This window comes from Protopterus annectens, chromosome 11.part0 (assembly GCF_019279795.1).
Source record: "Protopterus annectens isolate FY-2018-M chromosome 11.part0, PAN1.0, whole genome shotgun sequence".
Taxonomy (NCBI): domain Eukaryota; kingdom Metazoa; phylum Chordata; order Ceratodontiformes; family Protopteridae; genus Protopterus; species Protopterus annectens.
This window is the reverse complement of record NC_056745.1, coordinates 1,126,847,662-1,126,869,861: the sequence shown is the minus strand read 5'-3', so window position 1 is coordinate 1,126,869,861 and position 22,200 is coordinate 1,126,847,662. Positions and strand designations below refer to the sequence as shown.

The window sequence follows — 22,200 nt, the reverse complement described above, 5'->3', positions numbered from 1 at the left end:
TAGGGTAGTGAGGAGTAGGCTGTTTATGCAGTTCCAGTAAGGTGGTGAGGATGATCTGTATGCATCCCTTCCAGTGGGGAAAACGCTCCTCTTGTGGCACAGAATGGCTTGGTTCTAAGCTACTTTGAAGTGGGCTTGTCCATAGTTGTAGTCTGAGTATTTGAGCTTTTATTGCTGTTAAAGGTAGGTGTCAGAGGTGATTTGAAGACCTTAAGAAACCCACCAACTCAAAATACCTGCAGGGCCATTTGAAAACTTTTTCCTTATTGGCTAATTGATAGCCCCCCCCCCCCACATTTTTTTTTTCTATTACTCTCCAAAACTTTTCTGTCTGCTGTCTGGCATTGGTTTAGGTATAATTTTTTAGGTGTTTCACTTGTATGGAACCCGTTTAACATCTTAGCATGTCATGCTGTGGTGAAAGTTAAGATTTTGAGAGAGCATGATCCCTCCTAAGGTGGTTTAGGATTACCTAATTTTGAAGGAATCTTTTACAGCTACCCAGTTCTTAAACATAGCCCAAGCTGAAAGCTACAATTCAAAAGTGGAAAAGGACGATGATGATGAAGGGGGGGGGGGGTTCAGAAAATGAGTGGTATTTTTGATGCATTTTCTTAAGGAGAATAACAGCCATACAGAATATTATATTCATAAAGTAGCAGAAAATATTCTAAGAGCTAAGCCAGTATCGGAATAAGGAAATAAGATCCTGATGAGGATAATTGCAGTTGAGGGTATACATAGTGGGCAAGAGGGTCTGGAGTTAACTGGAGGAAACCAGCAAAGGAACCATGGTATTGGGAACAGAGAGATATGATAGAGGTAATAGAATGGGGAGAGGCCAAGAAGACGTTTTGACTTTGTAGGCTAGATACTGCCTTCCCTATCAGGGATTGATATTAGAGTTTAGGGAAAGAGAAGGGGTAGGGAATCCTAAGTGAAGGACCTGCTGTGGTAGAGATTTGGAGCCACTGTTAAAGTGCATGTAAAATGTTGCACTTTAACTATAGGAATCAATTGGAGGAGGTTAGAGAAGATTGGGAAGAGATTGGATAAACAGTTAAAAGAAACAATAAGCGGACATATGTATGGCTCCCAAATATGCAGCAAAATATAGATTTTGCTTCGAAGTATTTGCATAGGTTTTTTTGTACGCGAAGCAGACTACAAGACTTTTTTTCTTCTGGTAGATAGCAAATGTTGGAGGTATGATGGGGCAGAAAGAGGTAAATTGGAGCATATGTTTTGGGGGGGGTGTAATGATTTGCAGACTTAAATTCCTTGTAGTGTATTTTGTTAGAAATACTGGGTGAGTAAATAGATGTAGGTAATGAAATTATTTTTGAGCTGGGGTACATGATCTGAATTACTTACACCTGGTAAGGCATTTATTTCTGGTGGCTGCCAAAAATAAGATTACTAGATAGTCTAAACGAACCATATTTGAAGAAGTGAATATTGCACCTTGGCTAAAAGAACTGGAAGTGAGACCTTTAGGAAAGGGCGAGAGCAAATTACATAGAAAAATGAGATGCATGTAGAATGTTTTGAAGGAGGAATGAGGTTTAATGGAAGGTAGGAATTGACCAACCTATGTAAAGTTGGACTGATTTGTACTATACAGAAGAATGTTTGATATGTTTGTAACTGTGAACATGTTAATGTTTTTTATATAAATTTGTTTGCCTGTGTCACAAGTGATTCAGTAAAGGTGTTTTAAAAATCTCATGATGGCCATGTTGCTTTTGTTTAGGAAGATTGAGTCTGCTGGATTTGAAGTTTATGCTGAAGCATGATTGAGTGACCCTAGTCTTGTGCTTCTGATTTTGTCATGTTGTGCTTTATTATTCTGTAGCTTCCTGTGTGAATTTTAAGTTGCTGTTTGGGGCAGTATGCTCACTTCAGGCCATCGGTGGTTTGTTAGAATGGGATATAGTAACGGTTAGGTTTGTACTTTTTTTTATCCTTTGCAACTACTTCATTAAGCTAATGTTTGCTAGCAAACCAAGCTTGAGATGCTTGCTGTCCCAAGCTTCATATTATGTGAGCGTTAATGTTGGATATGCTGTTTTCTTTTTCTGCTGTGAAATTTTGTTGTAAAACTAGCTGTTCTTAGTCTATCTGCCTTTTTATTGCATTTCTTAACTTTGTGTCTCTGTTCATCTAGAAGCAACTCCACAAGGACTGGTAATTGAGGAAGAGTATGAGAAAGAGCAAGCCAATGAAGAGCTGAAGAAGCAGCTATGCCCTTATGCAACAGTTGGAGAGTGCCGTTATGGAGAGAACTGTGCTTACCTTCATGGAGATGTCTGTGATTTGTGTGGTTTGCAGGTGTTGCATCCTGTTGATACTGCTCAGCGGTCCCAGCACATAAAGGTAGGCAAAAAGCTAGTGCAGTTAACAATTGGTGATTAAATGGCTGCCAGCTATGGTAAAAGTAACTGAAGATGTCTTTCCATATCACTGATTACAGTAGTCTCTACCCCAGAGATCTCCTGCCAGGGGGTAACCCAAGGTCCGGCCAGTGTACCAAAGCCTTTAATACTTGTAGGCATCATATGTCACACGTATGCTCCTTGCATGGGGCATAGGGTGCAAAGGTGACATACAGCTACACATACTCAGAGCAACTTTGCCACTAGTCCAAACCCCATTGTTTTACATCCGTCTGAACATCTTTATGCTGGTAACAGTGTCATGTTTTTACTGATAAGTGCCCTGTTCGTTCTTTTTGTGGTTGTGTTCATCCCATCCAGAAAGGGAAAATGTTAAGTGTTGGAGGCAGTTCAACCAGTCTCTCGTCTGTTTGGGTGCTTCCCATGACCATATGTAGTGCTGTATTTGACAGGTGTCTGTGTCTAAGATCCTTCATAATCCTCTTATCCTTGTCCATCTACCTGGAGAACCAAGGTGTCAGGTTGTTGGCTCCAAGGTACTTTGACAGAATCCTCCCATTCTGAGGGCTAGCCGACTGCCAAATAGGCAAAAAAAGATGGATCTGATTCAGCTGCTGTTCATCCTCCCAGAAGATATCTGTCAAGGCTGGTGAAAGCCCAGACAGGACATCTGGTGGTAGCTTCCAATTCCTCTGCCATGACCCCGTCTTAGGTTGGCGTGGATCCAGCTTCTAGCATGTCCTATGAGGCTTTTCAAACTTCTTTGCGTCACATTGAGGGGGGTACTTTGGCTTATTATATCCGAAGGACCAAGGGGGGTTCCTCAGATCTTGGGGAGGAGAGTCCTACAACCATTAAGTCTTGCCAGGGATCTGAGCCTCTAAGGGTGTTTCGTGAGGACATCCTGCAGAAGAAGAAAAGGCATAATTCCCCTGTTAGAGATCTTCAACATGAATGGTGGGATGTTTTTGGGTCTGCGGGGATGTTTTTTGGTCTGCTGTAGCTGAATATTACAAGTCTCTCTAAGAAAAGGGTGAAGCCTTGCAGGAGCTGAAACTTGCTTTTTTTCTTCTATTCCCAAATTTCAAAGGAATTATCCCACTAAATCTGCTTTTATTTATTGGCAATCTCACCCTCTTTTTTGAAGGGCGAGAAAGGTTCTAATCCTGTTATCTCCTGTTAAGTCTACTCAGACTTCTGCCTCCCAGAAACCCACATTCCAGATTAATCTGATTTGTATTTGACAGTTTGCAGCCCTCATCCCTCTGTCCCTGTCTGTTCCAAATTGGCTACAGATCACCTTGGACTCTTGGGTTTTGTCAATTATCTGTCAGGAATATTTCATGGTTGGGAAATCCCTTCCTTCCTTCCCAGGCATTCCTTAACCTATGTGGTAACAGTGCTCTCATTTCCCAGAGGTTCTGAATTCTCTTGGCTCAGGACACCATTTAAGCCATGCCGTCAGCCCAGGTAGAGAAGGGATTTTTCTCCAGAATGTTTCTGGTCTGAAAAGAGGGGAAGTTGGGAAACCTCTTCTGTATCTTTCCAGGTTGAATGTCTTTCTCAAGATTCCTTCCTCATTTCCTTTTCATTTACCACATATCTCTGGATCTCATGGATGCATATCTTCACATCCCCATAAATAACTCTCTAGAAATTTACATTTTTGTTTTTTCCTTGCATTTTCAGTTTTCTGTTTGCCCTTTGGCCTCTCTATAGCCTCAAATGTATCCACCAAACACCTCACTCCTGTCAGTGATTTTATGCAGGATTCAAGGAATTCAGATCTTCCCCACCTAGAATCTGCTTATTCAAGCTCCTTCCCCCAACACTGTGCTTCTGCATATCAATTTTACTACTTCCCTGTTAGTCTGGGGTTCACCATAAACTTCCAGAAATCTGTTTGAACGTCTTCCCAACTTTCACTCAACCCAGGGCTTCCTTTTCAAGCTCCAGTTCCAACTCCAGGAGCTATTTACAGACTCCTGAAAGTGGTGGGGTGCCTCCAATGGCATTCCCAAGGTTTGGGGCCTCCTCATCAGAGGTTGTACCATATCGGTATGAAGATGAGGGCTGTGCTTCTGGTAGTTCAAGCTTTTCCTTCTCTGTCCTCTTGGGCCCCTCAACGTTTTTGCAGGCAACACCACAGTAATGTGGTATGTCAACAAGCAAGGGGGTACAGGGGTCCTATCCTTGCAAACTAGCTTTGCAGGTGTGGGATCTAGCTGTCCAGTATCATTAGACTCTTTGGGTAGCCTATATTCCCTGGAGGCACAATCTAGTGGTTGGACTACTTGAGCAGGTCCAGCGCAGAAGCTTTTGAATTGATGCTTCACAGAGATGTGTTCCTGAACATTGTCCATTGGTGGGGTATTCCTCTGGTAAATCTTTTTGCCTCCACTCTGAACAGACAACTTCCTGTATTCTATTCCAGAGTCCCAAGTTCTTTGGCTTGGAAAGTGAACACCCTGTCATTTCTGTGGAAGGGGATGTTTCTGTATGCATTCTCTCCTTCTTTTACCTCATGTCTTGCACAAGATCAGGCAGGACTCTTTTTCAAAATCTTGCTAGTGACTCCCTTTTTACCCAGACAACATTGGTTCCCCCTTCTTTCTCACTTGGCCATGGGCAGTCACCACAAATCACCTTACTTAGTGGATCTCCTCACACAAGAGAAGGAATCCCTTATCCATCCTCACTTGTCCAATCCTCAAATGGCACTGTGGGTGATAAGGTTTTGATCCATTTTAGGTGCCTCTTTTCTGAGGACGTACTTTGGGTTGTGCAGGAGGCCAGGAAACCCATGACCAGGAAATCGTACATGTCCAAATGGAAGCAATTTTCTGTCAGGAGACCCTGATGGTGAAAGAGGCATCTTTCTGTGGAGGTTCCTGTGATTCTCTCATTTTGTGTGATCTGCTCCATGCTGGGTTGGTATATTCTTCAGTTAAAGTTCTCGCCTGTCAGTTTGTCTGCCTTTAACTCTTCATCTGACCTCTAGATTTGAGGTCAAACTTTCTTAAAGGCACCCTTCATATTAGGCCTCGCAGAAAGCCTGATCTGCCTTCCTAGGACTTCAATTTTCGACTTGAAAAATTGACTTTGTGCCTGCTTAATCTTCCTTGCAACATTGTACTTGGAAGACTTTTTTCTTTTGGCTGTTTCCTCAACCAAGAAGGTGTCTGAGCTTCAGGTTTTCATGGCTATTTCTCCTTTTATTAGATTTCCACAGACAGGGTGTCTCCTTGTGCTAATCTTCCTTTTATGGCCAAAGTGGTTAGTGAGTTGTCCCTCAGTGTATTCATCTTCCTTCCTTTTTTTTTCTTTTTCTGCGCTGTCTGCTAGTGAGAAGGCTCTTCGCACCTTGGCTTTGCATAGATGACTCTAACATTTGGACAAAACTAAAGTTGTGTTAGAATCTGAGCAGCTTTTTGTTTTGCATCCCAGGATTTTGGGTTTGACTGTTTCTAAACACACCATCTCCTCTTAGATTTCTAAGGCCATTTTTTGTTCTTTTTCTGTAAAGTGTATTTAGTCTACAAAATGCATTCTGCTAGGGCGGTTGCCTCCTCCTGGTGCTTTTTTTCAAGGATTTAAATAATTTCTTCCTTCAGGCTGCTATTTGGTCCTCTGTTTAATTTCTCTAAGCATTACAAATTGGATGTTATTTCCAGGGCTATCCTGTGCCTTACTCCTCCCAGGCTTCCTCCTGACCTGTCTCTCCTTTAGATAAAGAATACTGCCAACAGTCCTTTTCAGAGACTTAACTACAGGAGATCTTTCCTCTCAGAAATAATTCATTATCCAAAATATGTCTACACATGTCTCTACCCAAAAGTTATACAATCATCTTGAGACAAATCCTTGAACTCTGTCGTAATACTTTGGAAGATGCCTTTCTAAATCTAAATAATAAAGCCTGCAAGTCCATATGGAACCTCCTCTTAAGAAAATGTTTTCTAATTCATACAAACTTATTCTTTCTATCCGAACCCAAAATGATCACATTTTCAAACTACTGGAAAGACCAAGATCCCTCCATTACCTGTAACCAAATCTCCCAAGCTGTTCAACTCTCCTTGAAACTTAATCCCTTTAAAAAACGTAACTGTAACAAACCTATGATCTGAAATGATGCATACCTCACCCCTACCATACTTTCTATAAATCTGTCCCTCTTCCTCTCCCCTCTGTCCTCATTGTACCACAATCATAATGCTGACCTGCTCCATATTTTTTTGGAGCTGCAAATGCTCTTGTAGGCTCTGGTGCTCCCTTAGGGTACAACTGGAAAAAAGAGATATGAAAAAATGACTTTGTCCTGGAAATTCGCAAGATTGCAAATCCTCTATACAGGATTATCCAAACGTCAGACTCTTATTTTGATAACCCTCTCTTCCCTTGTCAAAGTTTATATCACCCTTAACGGGAAGGATAGATCTCTACTCACTTGGGATGGATTCAAACAACTTGCTACCAAACACTTAGTTGCGCACAAATGTCTGAAATGCACCCAAAGACTAATACACACTTTACTGAATATTGGGATACTTTAATATTGTACTAGCTTAATCTCTTAACTTATTTATTTTGTTGGACATAAGGTGCATCTGTAAGTAGTTATGTTGTATATGTCTGTATTACTTTCATTGTTTTGGCTGTGCATAGTCTGTTACATTTTGTATTGCATTATTAAAAATTAAGATTTTTTTTTTTTAAAGGAATATTGCAACAGTGATATGGAGGGACATAGTGCAATTGTGTAAAATCTTGCTGTAACAATAGGTGTCCTTGTGCAGTATTTGCTGCTTCCCTCCTACCCCCTAGGTTTTACCTCTTGTCCTGTAGATGTTCTATGTGTTTCACTGTTGCAGTCATTACATTTGGGTTATCTGCTTGCAGGTAGCCCTCAGTCAGCCTGATTAACAAAGTCTTGGGTCCTGCGTCCGTTGCTGTCCCTTCTTCCATGATGTCAGGTTGTCAGGGGTATAAAACATAAAGCCAACGCCATTATGTCAGTCTTTCTTGTCATGTGGTGCCCGAAGCAGAAGCTGTTCGCAAGTGCTGGTCGGCCGACTCCTGAAATTTTCGTTTTCGAGTTTCAGAACCAAAGTCTTCAACTAAAGCTAAGTACCCCATTGGGGAAACGTTTTCTTGCTCCTTACTGATGTCAGTAAGTTAATAATTGCATTACTTGCGGAAAGCAAATACCTCATAAAGATTTTCATTCGTACTGTATTCCATGCCTCTAGGCCCTGATCACGACATACCTTGCTGTCGGTTTTGTGCTCTATTTAATCAGCGCACTATCCGTCTGTATATGTTTGCCTCTAAATATTTCGGTTCTCTGTTTAGTTATCCAGAAATGTCATCTGTTAGCCATCTGACAACCAGGGTTCTGAAAAAATGCAAAGATAGACAAGAGACAGGCTGCCGAGGTCAAAAACTGCCGATAACACTTCTAAGCCAGTCGCCAGTTCGCCGGTACTCCAGTGAGCTGCTTTTGTAGCCCCTGATACCTGCTACTTCTGATTCGCAGGCCTCTACTGAGACCCATTCGGAGTCCGGTATGCCGCACAATGCTTCAGCTATGGAACCCGCGGATGTCTCTATCTTGGATGGGTCTGGAGCCGCTGTGCAGGCATCGTCTTCTGAGGGTGTATTCAGGCCTACAGACTTGCATATTAAACCGACACCTCCTTCTTTACTTAGGCCTAAATCTCGATCCATGTCTAAAAAACCGACACCCAGGCCACATGCTCAGGCCTCTATGCCTAAAAACAAGAATGGCTGAAGGTCTAATAACTCCAATCAGGGGTAGCCAACCCCCCCCTTCTAAGAGGCCTAGGACTGAAGTTGATTATGAATCTTCTAATCAGGATTCTGCTGTTTGATTCTTCTGATTTATCTGGATTTGCCCTCATCTACTTATAAAGATTCCGATGCAGAGGACTCCATTCCCTCTGCTTCCCCTCCTGAGGATTTTTCTATTTGGAAACCTTACATACTCTAAGGGAGCATTTCCACTGGGAAAGCTATGATTTTTCTGATTCAAAAAAGAGGCTTTGGGATTTCCTTCTATGTCGGCATAGGCCGTTGGCTATTCCTCCTGTACTTGGCATTGTTGATGATGGCCCCTGATTCCCTGCCTCCTGCTCCCAGAAAACCTGACCGATACTACAGGGTCCCTGGGTCCCACAAGTTCCTTTTTAAAAATCCTATTGCAGATCCAGAGACTATTTCACAGGGGCCCAAGGGCATTAAGGCTTCTACTGCTAAAAATCCTACTCCTTCTGATAGACTCCAGGGCGCTGGATAAATTGGGTAAGGTGGTTTACACTTCTGCTACCTTGGCCATTAGGGCTTTAAACTGCCAGTTTCGTAAGTATCAACATGATGTCCTTCAAGGATGCATCTGCAGTCATAACATATGGGTTGTCCTGCCTCAGGCAGCCCTTCGGTCGGCCGGATTCCAAAGTCTGGGTCTGGCCTCGGCTGATGTCGCACTTTCCCTGACATCAGAGCTTCTGGGGTATAAAGGCATCAACCTGATGCCATTTTCCTCTGTCTTTCTTGCTGCGCAGTGCCCGAAGCAGAAGCTGTTCGCAAGTGCCGGTCGGTCAGATCCAGAGATTTCAGCTACCGAAGACTTCTAAAAAAGCTAAGTACCCCGTTGGGGACTCTTTCTTGCCTCATCCAATGTCAGACAAAGTAAATAATTGTTTAACTTGTGGGAAACAAATACCTCATAAGGATTTCCATTCTTACTGCCTTCCTTGCTTAGGCCCAGACCACGACGTATCAGCTTGTTTATCCTGTGCCTCTTTCAACCGACCGACTCTTAGACGTCGGTCGGAGTTTGCAGCGGAGTTTTTTGGATCCGCTTTCGCATATAAAATGCCGTCGGAGACTCCGACTACACATTTAGCCAAAAAACGCAAGGAAAAGGACCGACACTCGCGGCCCGCGGTTTCGGCTGAAACCTCGGTTAGGCCTACCGCGAGTGTCTCTGTTTCGGCTGAAACAGAGTCCTCGGTTCTTACTTCTGCCGAAAGCATACTTCCGACAACCGAGGCCAGAGAGGCCCCGGCTGAGTCGGCTACAGAAATCCCTACCGAAGAAGCAAGCACACAAGAATTGTCAGACACCATTCCATTGTACATTTCTACACCTGCACGTGGGGCCTTCTCCAGGGCTAAAGCAGCTAAAATTTCAAAAGCCTTACCTGCAAAATCTACCTCTGAGACCTTCCTCAAGTTCTCAGATTCTCAGCCTTGCTGAGGACCTTATATCTCTGATTAGGGGTTCCCAACCTCACCCAGACAGGGCCTCTCAACCTCCTCCTGACAAAAGGCCTAGGACTGAACCCCCTGAACCTCTCTCCTCTGATTACTCCTCGGATGGATCAGATTTATCAGACCATCGGGAAGGGCCATACTCACCTTATGAGGATTCAGATGCAGAAGACTCTATTCCTTCTGCCTCCCCTCCAGAAGAATTTTCCTTTGGGGAGACTTTGCACTCAATGAGGGAGCACTTTCAATGGCAGGGTCAGGATTTCTCTGATTCTAGAAAAAGACTAAGGACCTTTTTACACTTACCACAGCATAGGCCTTTAGCCATACCTCCTGTGCTTACTGTAGTTGATGATGCATATAATGATGTCAGTTCTGCCCCTGATTCTCTTCCCCCGGCCCCTGCCAAACCTGACAGATATTACAGGGTCCCGGATTCTCACTTCCACTTGTATAAAGCCCATGCTGCAGACCCAGAAACTATTTCTCAGGGCCCAAAAAGTGTTGCAGCTGCCACTGCCAAAAACCCCCTACCCTCTGAAAAAGAGTCAAGAGCATTAGAGAGATGGGGAAAAAAGGTTTATACATCTGCTACTCTTTCTGCCAGGGCATTAAACTGTCAATTCCATATGATTCAGTACCAGGAATATTTGTTAGATCAGCTGAATAAAAAGCTTTCTTCTCCTGAACCTTTAGACCGTAAGTCCCTTCAGGATTTGGTACATAACTCTCAGCAGGTCAGTAATCATTTCTTAAAATGTGGCTATGATGCACTGGAGGCTTCATTTAGATCAGCTATGACTGGAGCAGTAATTCGAAGGCATGCCTGGCTGAAAGAGCAATCCTTGCCAGACCATGTCAAGGCTAAACTCCTAGATGCTCCAATGGAGAAACAAAGTTTATTTGGCTCCCCTGCACAGGAGATTCTAAAGAAAGTGGAAGAAAAAGCAAAATCTGTGCAAACAGTAAAGGATTTTCTGCAGGTCCAACCTCCGAGGTTCAGCAGAAACTGGCCTTCAAAAAATTGGTACTTTCCAGACAACTCCAGAGCACAGAGGGGCAGGAATAGACGCCCAAGAGGCAGAGGTCAATCAAAGGGTGCCTACAGGGGTCGTCAGTGGCAACCTGCCAACCAGAGGAATACTGCCACAACTGCCACTACAACCACTTCCACAGGACCGACACAATGACTTTGCTCTGATTCCGCCTACCAGGGAACAACTGGAAGCACCCTTGGGCGGAAAGTTGGCTTTATTCTCGAAAAACTGGCATTGCATTACAAAAGACAAATGGACATTGCAAACAATAGACAAAGGATACAGGTTTCACTTCCACACTTTACCAAAAAAGAGCGGAATGCCAAACCTTCCACCAAACCAGAAGCCAGAGGCTCTAAGACAAATCAACAATTTACTTCAGATGAAAGCAATAGAAAGGGTACCATCTATGGAACAAGGCCAAGGATTTTACTCCAGACTATTCCTTGTACCAAGAAAAGAAACCCAATGGAGGCCTATTCTTGACTTGTCCGCACTAAACACATATCTCATTGTGCCAAAATTCAAGATGCTGACCCTACAGCAACTTCTTCCCATGTTGGGCAAGGAGTCTTGGCTGGTGACTCTAGATCTCAAGGAGGCATACCTGCACATCCCCATACGACCAGATTGCAGAAGACACCTCCGATTTCTTGCAGGATCGGAGCATTATCAATTCTCAGCATTGCCCTTTGGCTTATCTACTGTGCCCAGAGTATTCACGAAATGCCTGGCATCAGTAATTGCACATTGCAGGCTTCAGGGAATTCAAATCTACCCATACCTGGACGACTGCCTAATACAAGCGGACAACAAGACAAAACTAATAAAGGATTTGGCCTATGTCATACACCTGTTACAGGCCTTGGGATACACAGTCAACATCCAGAAGTCAAGACTAGTGCCATCCCAAAGGATAACATTTTTGGATGCGGATCTGGACACTAACTCAGATGGCTTTTCTCACAGAAGAAAAACAAAAGCAGCTCCCAGTTTACTTCATGGCTTTGACAAGACAAACCCAGCTTACTGCAAGGAAAGTCCTGCAGGCCCTGGGTTACATGGCATCCTGCATAATCTTGATCCCGCATGCCAGGCTGCATATGAGGAAATTACAATGGTACCTAAGGAATGTATGGTCTCAACACAGGCACAGTCTAGAAACCATGATACCAATCATTCCATGCCTGAAAAAGGAATTCCTGTGGTGGGCTCAGGCCTGCCAGACCAACAGAGGGTTGCCTTTCAACAAACCACAACCAAGGCAGACCATCACCACGGACACCTCAGACCTAGGATGGGGAGCACACATGGAAGACAAGTGTATCCAAGGCCTATGGTCTCAAGACCAGCTGAATTTGCACATAAACCTAAAGGAGATGCTGGCAGTGAAGCATGCAATTGAGGCCTTCAAATCATTCCTCCAGCAAGGACATCTGCTGATAAGGACAGACAATACCACAGTCATGTGGTACATAAACAAACAGGGAAGCACGCATTCCTACCCTCTATGCCGGATGGCAATGGATCTGTGGAACCTAGGCCTGAATCTCAACATCCAACTGCAGGCCAAATTCGTACCAGGAAAAGAGAACTCACTAGCAGACAGCTTAAGCATAACTATCACGGATGCTCACGAATGGATGCTGCATCCAGGCATCTTCAAAATCATAACAAACAAATAGGGAATGCCAGAGATAGACCTGTTCGCTTCCCCACTCAACCACCAACTGAAGAAATTCTGCTCAAGAGTGTACCACCCACAAGCCTGGAGGGTGGACTCCCTCTCTTTCAGCTGGAAGGCCCTAATAGTGTATGCTTTTCCACCTCTCCCATTGATGTACAAAGTTCTACTGAAGATCAGGGAGGAACAGCCAAAGGTGATTCTGATAGGCAGCATTGGTATCTGCTACTGAGAAGCATGTCTCGGACAAACTCATGGCCTCTACCCCTATGGCCTTTACTTCTAACGCAGAACAACTACAAGACCCTGCATCCAAACTTGAAAACACTGCAGCTAACTGCCTGGAAAATTGCTTAAAACAAAACCAAACTGTTTTATCTCAGAGGGTCAAGGACATTATCCTGGAGGCTCGCAGACCCTCCACAAGAAAAACATACTCAGCCAAATGGAAGAGATTCCTCATTTGGAGTGCATCAAAGGGTACATATGTCACACTGGCAAACCTAGCACACATCCTAGAATACTTAGCAGAAATGTTCCACAATGGCCTGTCCTATTCTTCCATTAAGATTCATGCTTCAGCAATTTCAGCAGAGTACAACATGGATCCTCCTATCTTCTCTCACCCTCTCCTCAGACAATTTTTAAGAGGGATAAAAAATGTAAAACCTCCAAGGAAACCCCCTCTGCCTACATGGAATCTCAATTTTGTGCTGGAAAAATTAACACTACCCCCTTTTGAACCAGCAGCATCAGCAGACTTACAGTTCTTATCTTGGAAAACTGCTTTCCTTCTAGCAATCACTTCAGCAAGAAGAGTATCCGAGTTACAGGCACTAATGGCAGTGCAGCCTTTCCTTATTTTTCGCCAGGATAGAGAGTCTGACAACCAATCCTACTTTCTTGCCAAAGGTGATATCCAGGGTATCCTTGAACCAAGCTATTCATTTGCCTACGTTCTTCCCTAACCCACAGAACAGGGGGGGAAACTATTGCACACCTTGGATGTACACAGACAACTACGCTACTATCTGGACAGAACTAAAACCAGAAAAACTGACCAACTTTTTGTAGCATATGCAACTGGAGTGCAAGGAAAAGCAATTTCCAAACAGACAATTTCAAATTGGATAGGAAATTGCATTTGATTCTGCTACTCTTTTCATGGAAAGACAACTCCTGAAAATATCAGGCCTCACTCCACAAGAGCCACAGCCACCACTACAGCTTTCCTACGAGGGGTGGCTACCAAGGACATTTTAGAAGCTGCTACTTGGAGCTCCATGCATACATTTGCCAAGCATTACAATCTACCTTTGTACTCCAGATCCCGAGCAGGTTTTGCAACTGCAGTTTTACAGGGGATCTTAACTACACCATCATTATCTTAGTACCTCCTCCCCCAGTTTGGCTATGGTATTCTACCCATATGTTATGACTGTAGATGCATCCTTTGAAGGACATAGTACAGTTTTGTACCTACCATAAATGTAGATGTCCGATAGGTATGCATCTGCAGTCAGGATTACCCACCCTCCTTCCCCTCTGTGGTATTCCTAGGGTGCTTACCCCTCTTTCAGCTAGCTGGGGGAATCTATTATGGTGTATTTGTTTGTATGTATATATGTATATATATTTTGTTTGCTACTGTTTGGAATTTTCTACATTTATTCAAATTTAGCCTTCCTAGAGGGCACCTGGCATCTGGGGCAAGAAACACTGAGGAAAATGGCGTTGGCTGATGCCTTTATACCCCAGAAGCTCTGACGTCTGGGAAAGTGCGACATCAGCCGAGGCCAGACCCAGACTTTGGAATCCGGCCGACCGAAGGGCTGCCTGAGGCAGGACAAACCCATATGTTATGACTGCAGATGCATACCTATCGGACATCTACATTTATGGTAGGTACAAAACTGTACTTTATTGGACTGCTTAAACAGAAAATTAAGATTCCTGACTGTGTGGAAGATAAAAAATTACAGGATTTAATGCATTCTGCTGAACAAGTTAGAAAACATGGTAGACTTCGGACAAACCGAAAAAACAGACTTGCAAACAAGTGAAAAAGACCACGAGTGTAAAAACATCCACCAATAAGGCAATCAAACTTAGCGCTTTCTTTCACTTTATTTCCGTGAACTTCTTCAGAAAAAAGACAATGAGCCCCCTCTTGCTCATGTCTTTTATATAACACAAATAGGAAATGATGTCACAAATTGACTTTTTGGTGTGATTGATAATAACCATTTTAAAGATATAAAGCTAATAATGCCTTAAATGTTAGCATCATCTTGTTTATACAATGTTTTAAAACATACCTATAAAATTAAATTCAAATCACTTCATACTAAAAAGTACTTTGTGAAAGAAGTACTACTTTTTTAGTCATTTTCTTACACAAAACGACTCTACTTTATATAAAAGTTTTCTGTCATCTACTTAAAATTAAATAATAGTATAATAATACTACTTATGTTAAAGTTCAGTAGTTGTTCAATTGTAAAATGCCTGTTTTTCTAAGATTGTCCATGTTACTTGCTTTATAATGTAAATTACATTCTAAATCAGAATTAAATCTGATCTAACCTAATCTGATGTTCCTTATCGACATTTTCAATAACACTGGTCAGTGTAGTCATACAAGTTAGCCAAGGTCCAAATCTCACTGGGGATGTAGAGTCAACCATTGCACATTAGGGGATTTCTTCGAGTATTGTAGTCTATGACCACAAAATTCGAAGTATGAAGTAGTACAGGCACTGTTTATACCCATCATGTAGCGTTTTTTTTGGTAAGAAATGTCGATAAGGAACATCAGATTAGGTTAGATCAGATTTAATTCTGATTTAGAATGTAATTTACATTATAAAGCAAGTAACATGGACAATCTTAGAAAAACAGGCATTTTACAATTGAACAAGTACTGAACTTTAACATAAGTAGTATTATTATACTATTATTTAATTTTTTTAAGTAGATGACAGAAAACTTTTATATAAAGTAGAGTCGTTTTGTGTAAGAAAATGACTAAAAAAGTAGTACTTCTTTCACAAAGTACTTTTTAGTGTATGAAGTGATTTGAATTTAATTCTTATAGGTATGTTTTTTTAAAAACATTGTATAAACAAGATGATGCTAACATTTAAGGCATTATTAGCCTTTATATATCTTTAAAATGGTTATTATCAATCACACACCAAAAAAGTCAATTTGTGACATCATTTCCTATTTGTGTTATATAAAAGACATGAGCAAGAGGGGGCTCATTGTCTTTTTTCTGAAGAAGTTCACGGAAATAAAGTGAAAGAAAGCGCTAAGTTTGATTGCCTTATTGGTGGATGTTTTTACACTCGTGGTCTTTTTCACTTGTTTGCAAGTTAGAAAACATACTTTGTAATGTGGTTTTGATTCATTAGAAGCCTCTTGCAGAGCTGCTGTTACTGGGTCTGTGCTCAGAAGGCATGCTTGGCTTAAGGAGCAATCTTTGCTGATCATGTTTAAGCTAAATTGTTGGATGCTCCTTTAAATCAGGACCGCCTGTTTGGCAACAAGGCTGAGGAAGTTCTTGAAAAGATGGAAGATGAAGCTAAATCTATGCAAACTGTTAAAGATTTTTTACAAGTTCAGCCTCCTAGATTTAGTAGGCACTGGCCCTCTAAGAATTGGTCTTTTCCAGCCCCTTCCAGGTCTTCTCAAGCCAAACCCAGACGCAGCAAAAAAAACAGGTTTCAGTCCCAGGGGAGACACAGAACTAAGCAGTGGGGAGGCTTCCACTTCCAAATCTGGGAATAATAATACTCTCCTCCTATGGTAAACTGTCTCAATGACTTCCTTTTAAAATTTCCAAGCACTTATCAACTGACTGCCCCTTTGGGGGGAAAAGATTGCTCTTCATGCAAAGAATTGAGAACTCATTACCCAGGACAAGTGGGTTTTAAACAGTGTCCCAGGGATACAGATTTCACTTCCATACTTTGCCAACACCAAGCGGGTGGCCGGACCTACCCTCAAATCAGTGGGCAGAGGCCCAAAAACAAGTACTTTCTCTCTCAAGCATGGGGGCTATTCAACTGGTACCAGAAGAGGAAAAGGGACAAGGTTTCTACTAGAGACTTTTCCTGGTACCAAGAAAAGACGATTCATGGCGTACTATTTTGGACCTGTCTACTCTAAACACCTTTTTGGAGATTTCAAAATTCAAGATGCTGACTCTTCACCAATTACTTTCTATGCTAGGCATAGTTGCCTGGTTGGCAACTCTAGGATGTGCAGGTATGCTTCTTTTAAATCTAATCAGGGAATCTTGCAGAAGATACCTACGCTTCAAAGCAGGCTACACGCACTATCATTTCTCTGCACTGCCCTTTGTAAATACCCTGGGCGCAGTAGATAAGACAAAGTGCCTCGCTCCAGTTATTGCATTTTGCAGACAAAGAAATATTCAAATATACCCATACCTGGACGATTGTCTAATTCAGGCAGAAAGCCAGGACATACTTTTGAATCATCTGGACTTTGTACAAAGGGTTCTAACTTGTCTGGGGTACACCATAAACGAAAAGAAATCACACCTGGTACCCTGTCAACAAATTATATTCCTGGGACTAAGCTTGAATACAACTTTCCAGATGGCTTACCTCACACCAGAGAAATAAATTCATTTGACAACCTACTTCAAACAAGTGGACGCAAAAACTCTGCTGTCTGCAAGACAAATATGGCAAGCCTTGGGGTTCATGGCCTCCTGCATTCTTCTAATTCCATATGCAAGACTGCATATGAGGAAACTACAATGGTATCTAAAAAGCCTATGGTGTCCACATTCTCAGGATCTAGAAACCATGATTCCTATCATACTTGCCTACGCCTAGAGTCCTTTTGCTGAGCAGAGGCCTAACGCCAAAACAAAGGACTAACTTTCACACCACCCCATGCCGCCCAAATCCTAACAGACGCATGGGGGGCTCACCTGACAGGGAAGTGCATTCAGGGCAAATGGAACCCAAGTCAAATGCACCTGCATATCACTCAAAAAGAAATGTTGGCTGTACAGAATGCTCTGACAGCCTTCAAGGACCATATTCTTCCAGGACAACTAATGGTAAAGATGGACAACACCACTGTTAAGTGGTAAATAAGCCGGGGGTTACACAGTTTACCCCCTCTGCAGACTAGCCATGGCATTGTGGAACACCGCCTTGAGCTACCAAGTGCACCTACAAGCTCAATTCCTGCCAAGAAAATTAAATACACTGGCAGACTGACTTAGCAGGAACCTCATGGACCCACGAGTGGAAACGGGAACCAAGGGATGTTCATCGTGTTTCACTGTTGTAGTCATTACACTTGGGTTATCCTGCTGGCAGGCTACCCGCAGTCTGCCTGAATTCCAAAGTCTTGGTCTGGCATCGGTTGCTGTTGCCTCTTCCTGACGTCAGTGCGCCAGGGGTATAAAAGATGCAGCCAACGCCATTTTCTTAAGTCTTTCTTGCTGTGCGGTGCCCGAAGCAAAAGCAGTTCACAAGTGCCGGTCGGCCGACTCCTGAGATTTTCTAAATTGAATTTCATATCCAAAGTCTTCTATAAAGCCAAGTACCCCGTTGGGGAAACTTTTTTTTCTTGCTCCAGACCGATGTCAGAAAAAGATAATTGTATTTCGGGATACATGAGGTAGAAAGTGACCACCCTGAAGAACTTTTCCAAAGCTCTTCTAAAAACAGAAGTGGCTAACTTCTCAGTACCCATGCCAATGAAAAATAGCTGCATGACTACTGAATCATACACTAATGCACTGTACAAGCACGTACACAAATGCATGGATCTTGCCATACCAAATAGAACCAAGATACTCTCCTCCACAAAAAAAAAAAAGGAAGCCGATCTCGTGGTCCTCTGCCATTAAACTCCCTTGTTAAATTAAACAAAAAATTTGAGATCTCTTATCAAAACCTCTAAAGCCAGTTATGAAGGCAGAATTGTGGCTGACACCAAAAACAACCACAAAATCATCTATAGCTATATCAAAAATCTCCAAGGCAGTACCCAGATTTGCTCTGCATTATTGCACAATGGTACCTCCTATACCTAGCCAACATACTGGCCGACAGATTCAGTGCCAACTTCACCCCTCTCCCACCACCCCCAAAGGCCCTATCACAATACCAAAAGAAAGCCTGGTACCCACTATTTTTGCAGCGTAGGTAAAGGCTGCATCGTCCAAAGCCAAGAATATAGCATCCATGGGACCTGATAATATCCTTGTATACGTCCTACACGAGCTAAAAAACGAACAGGTACCACACCTGTGTTCCCTGTTCAATCACAGCCTTACCTCCGGCTTTGTTCCTAACGAATAGTGCACTGCTGCAGTCATCCCTCTCCATAAAAGAGCAACTACAGACAATGGAAACTATCACCCCATTAGCCAGATGAGTCTGGTATGCAAAGCTGTGGAGCGCATCATCGTGGAACTGCTTAACAAAGATATAGGAAATCTCCAAACTCTTCAACCCGCACAGTTTGGCTTTGTCAAGGGGTGATCCTGCCTGCTGAACTTGGTGGACTTCGAGGCAGTGGCAGTGACCCTCGACCCGGCCAAGGCCTTTGATACCATTTCCCACTCAAGTATCATTGATAAACTCACCAAACTAAGAATCAGTCCTTGTATCACTAGGTGGGTTTCAAATTGGCTCTCAGGCAGGACCCACAGAGTGAAAGTTGTGGATTCTAAGTCAGACTCGGTCAGTCACTAGTGGAATCCCACAGGGCACGGTCCTGGGCTCTCTTCTGTTTGGCATCTACTTCTTAGAAGTCCAGGCCAACACAACAGGACTCTGGCCGATCAAGTTCGCTGATGACTGCAAGCTAGCAGTCACACAACAGGACTCTGGCCGATCAAGTTCGCTGATGACTGCAAGCTAGGAGTCATCTACTTTTCTGAAGTACAAGCAAACACAGGAGGGTTATGGCTGATGAAGTTTGCAGATGACTGCAAACTGGGCGCCATAGTCGAAAACACATCTGACACACATATCCTCCAGAAGGGCCTCACAGAAACGGATAACTAGTGCCAGAGCCATGGCCTAAAGTTAAACGCCAAGAAATGCATAGTCATACCCTTCGGGAAAAACAAGGTTACCCCTAGCTACCATATAGGTGGCAATCCACTGAGCACAGAAGAAGTCATCGGGGATCTGGGGACCCAGGTTGACAGTTGCCTTTCGTTTGACACTCATGTTGCTAAAGTAGTTAGGAAAACCTTCTATATCGCCCACCTGATCATGAAGGGATTCACATCTAGATCAAGGGAGGTAATTGTCCCCCTGTACTCATCACTCATAGGTTCATAGGTTCATACTAGGCTATCTGCCCGAGGGCATTTACAAGCCTAGCCCATAGTTTTGTGGCTTACGCCACCCCTTTAGTATGGGGAACTATACCCATTATTTTGCTGTGCCTCTGTCGAGCAGTGACACTGAGGTAATCCCTGGGGTATATCTGCGATCTCCCATCCATTGGTCAAGATTTCTCTTGAACAAGGCCAGCGAGGTGCTCTGCCTCACATATACCGGGATTTTATTCCACAGCATAGGGAGTCTTTGGGTGATGAATCACAGGTCACTCAGACATGATTGAGTACAATGCCCCGTTCGGAATGTATCTGACCAGACACCTGCTGCAGCTTGAAAGACCCCAAAAGTTCCTCACCAAAAGGATAAAGGGTCTCAAAAATGTCTTATGCTGCCCGACTGAAAGAACTCCAGCTCTATTCAGTCTCATACCGCTTGCTCAGAGGTGACCTGTGCCTGACATAAGGTCATGTCAAACCCAGATTTGATGAATATGCTTCACCTCAAAAAATCTAGATCCCTCAGAACCACAAGGGCGGGAGTCTTAAACCTTGACACGGTTATAAATAGAATGTGCTGGAGGGACAGATTCATCACCCAGAGACTCCCTATGCTGTGGAACAAGATCCCGGTACATGTGAGGCAGAGCACCTCGCTGGCCTTGTTCAAGAGGAATCTTGACCAATGGATGGGAGATCACAGATATACCCCAGGGATTACTTCAGTGTCACTGCTTGACAGAGGCACAGCAAAATAATAGGCATAGTTTTTATTCAAACTAAAGGGGTGGCGAAAGCCACATAACTATGGGCTAGGCTTATAAATGCCCTTGGGCAGATAGCCTAGTATGAACCTATGAACCTAATCAACTCCCCAAGTGATGCAGACATCTTAGAAAAGGGCCAATGACTGGTGTCGGAACCATGGCCTTAAGCTTAACACCAAAAAATGTGTTATCCCCTTTGGAAAAAACTCTGTTCCCACGAAGAATTACCACGTTGATGGGAACCCACTAAACACTGAAGGGGCAGTAAGGGATCTGTGCACCCAGGTTGACCGCCACCTCACCTTCAACCACCACATTGCCACTGTTGTCAAAGTCCTTGTACGTGGCATATCTTATAACCAAAGGCTTCGCATCCAGGAAGAAAGAGGTAATCATCCCAGTCTACTCTTCCCTCATTAGCCCAATCATCGAATATAATGCCCTGTTTGCTATGTACCTGGCCAGACACCTACAACAGCTGGAGAGGCCACAAAAGTACCTCACAAAAAGGATCGTAGGCCTTAAATATGTCCTACATGGACAAACTCAAGAAACTGCAGCTGTTCTCATGCTTATCGTCTACTTACAGGTGATCTCTGCTTGACTTATAAAGCCATATCTGACCCAGCCCTACTTGAAATGCTACACCTAAAGAAATCCCAATCTCCCTATGCCACATTCTCCAGAGATCACATCATTAGCATAATCAACAGAATGTGCTTGAGTGACAGGTTCATCCCCCAAAGACTGCCCATACTCTGGAATAAGCTTCCCATTCATGTCAAGCAGAGCACCTTGCTGGCCCTCTTCAAGAGAAGTCTCGAGTGGATGGGTAAAAGTTCACCCTAGGGATCACTGCAGTTGTCCTACTTGCATATATGCACTGTAAACTAACATCAGGGGGCACGGTGCTGGGGCAATATTTTTGGGCTAGGTTTGTAAAGGCTGTCCAGGGCTGTTGCTCTAGTACCCAACTATGAACCTAATACTGTGACTGGAATGGACCCCATTCCCAAGTCATGTATGATTAAAGATCACAAAATTAGTTTAGTGTCTTTGCTAGCCAAAAGTGCTCTTTGTAGCACCCGCAATGTGCCCAGAATTGGTGACTCCTACAGTTCATACGGAGTTACATGTATTGGTAGCATATCTAAGACTGCAGGTTCTTTGAGACCCATTGCGCCACTTACTTATTGGAATTGTCTGGATGTCTTTCTTCCACATTGCCCTCCGTTCTTCCTGGTATTTTATGATTAGTGTCTTGTACACAGTGGTAGTCACTGGGTGTAGCAATTTCAGTAATGCTATTTTTGCCTTTTCATGAGCTGCTATATCTGATGTCCTTCAAGAATGCAACTGCAGTCATAACATATGGGTTGTCCTGCCTCAGGCAGCCCTCGGTCGGCCGGATTCCAAAGTCTGGGTCCGACGTCGGCTGATGTCGCATTTCTCTCCTTTCAGAGCGGCAGGAGTACATAAGCATCAGCCGACGCCATCTTCTTCAGTCTTTCTTGCCACGCGGTGCCCGAAGCAGAAGCAGTTCGCAAGTGCCGGTCGGTCAGCTCCTGTATTCTTCGATCCGAATTCATCAAAAAAGCTAAGTACCCCATTGGGGACTTTTTCTTGCCTCAGCCGATGTCAGAAATTACTGAAAAAGTAAATAATTGTTTGTC

At 43.3% G+C, this 22,200-nt stretch overlaps 1 protein-coding gene across 1 annotated transcript in view; it reads left to right on the top strand.

The window, feature by feature from the left end:
* MKRN1 (makorin ring finger protein 1) overlaps positions 1–22,200 on the top strand; it is a 460,878-nt gene that overhangs the window by 114,667 nt on the left and 324,011 nt on the right. Inside the window, exon 4 of the mRNA XM_044088483.1 lies at positions 2,168–2,376. Coding sequence (XP_043944418.1) covers positions 2,168–2,376 — 209 coding nt within the window. The remainder of the gene's footprint in view (positions 1–2,167; positions 2,377–22,200) is intronic.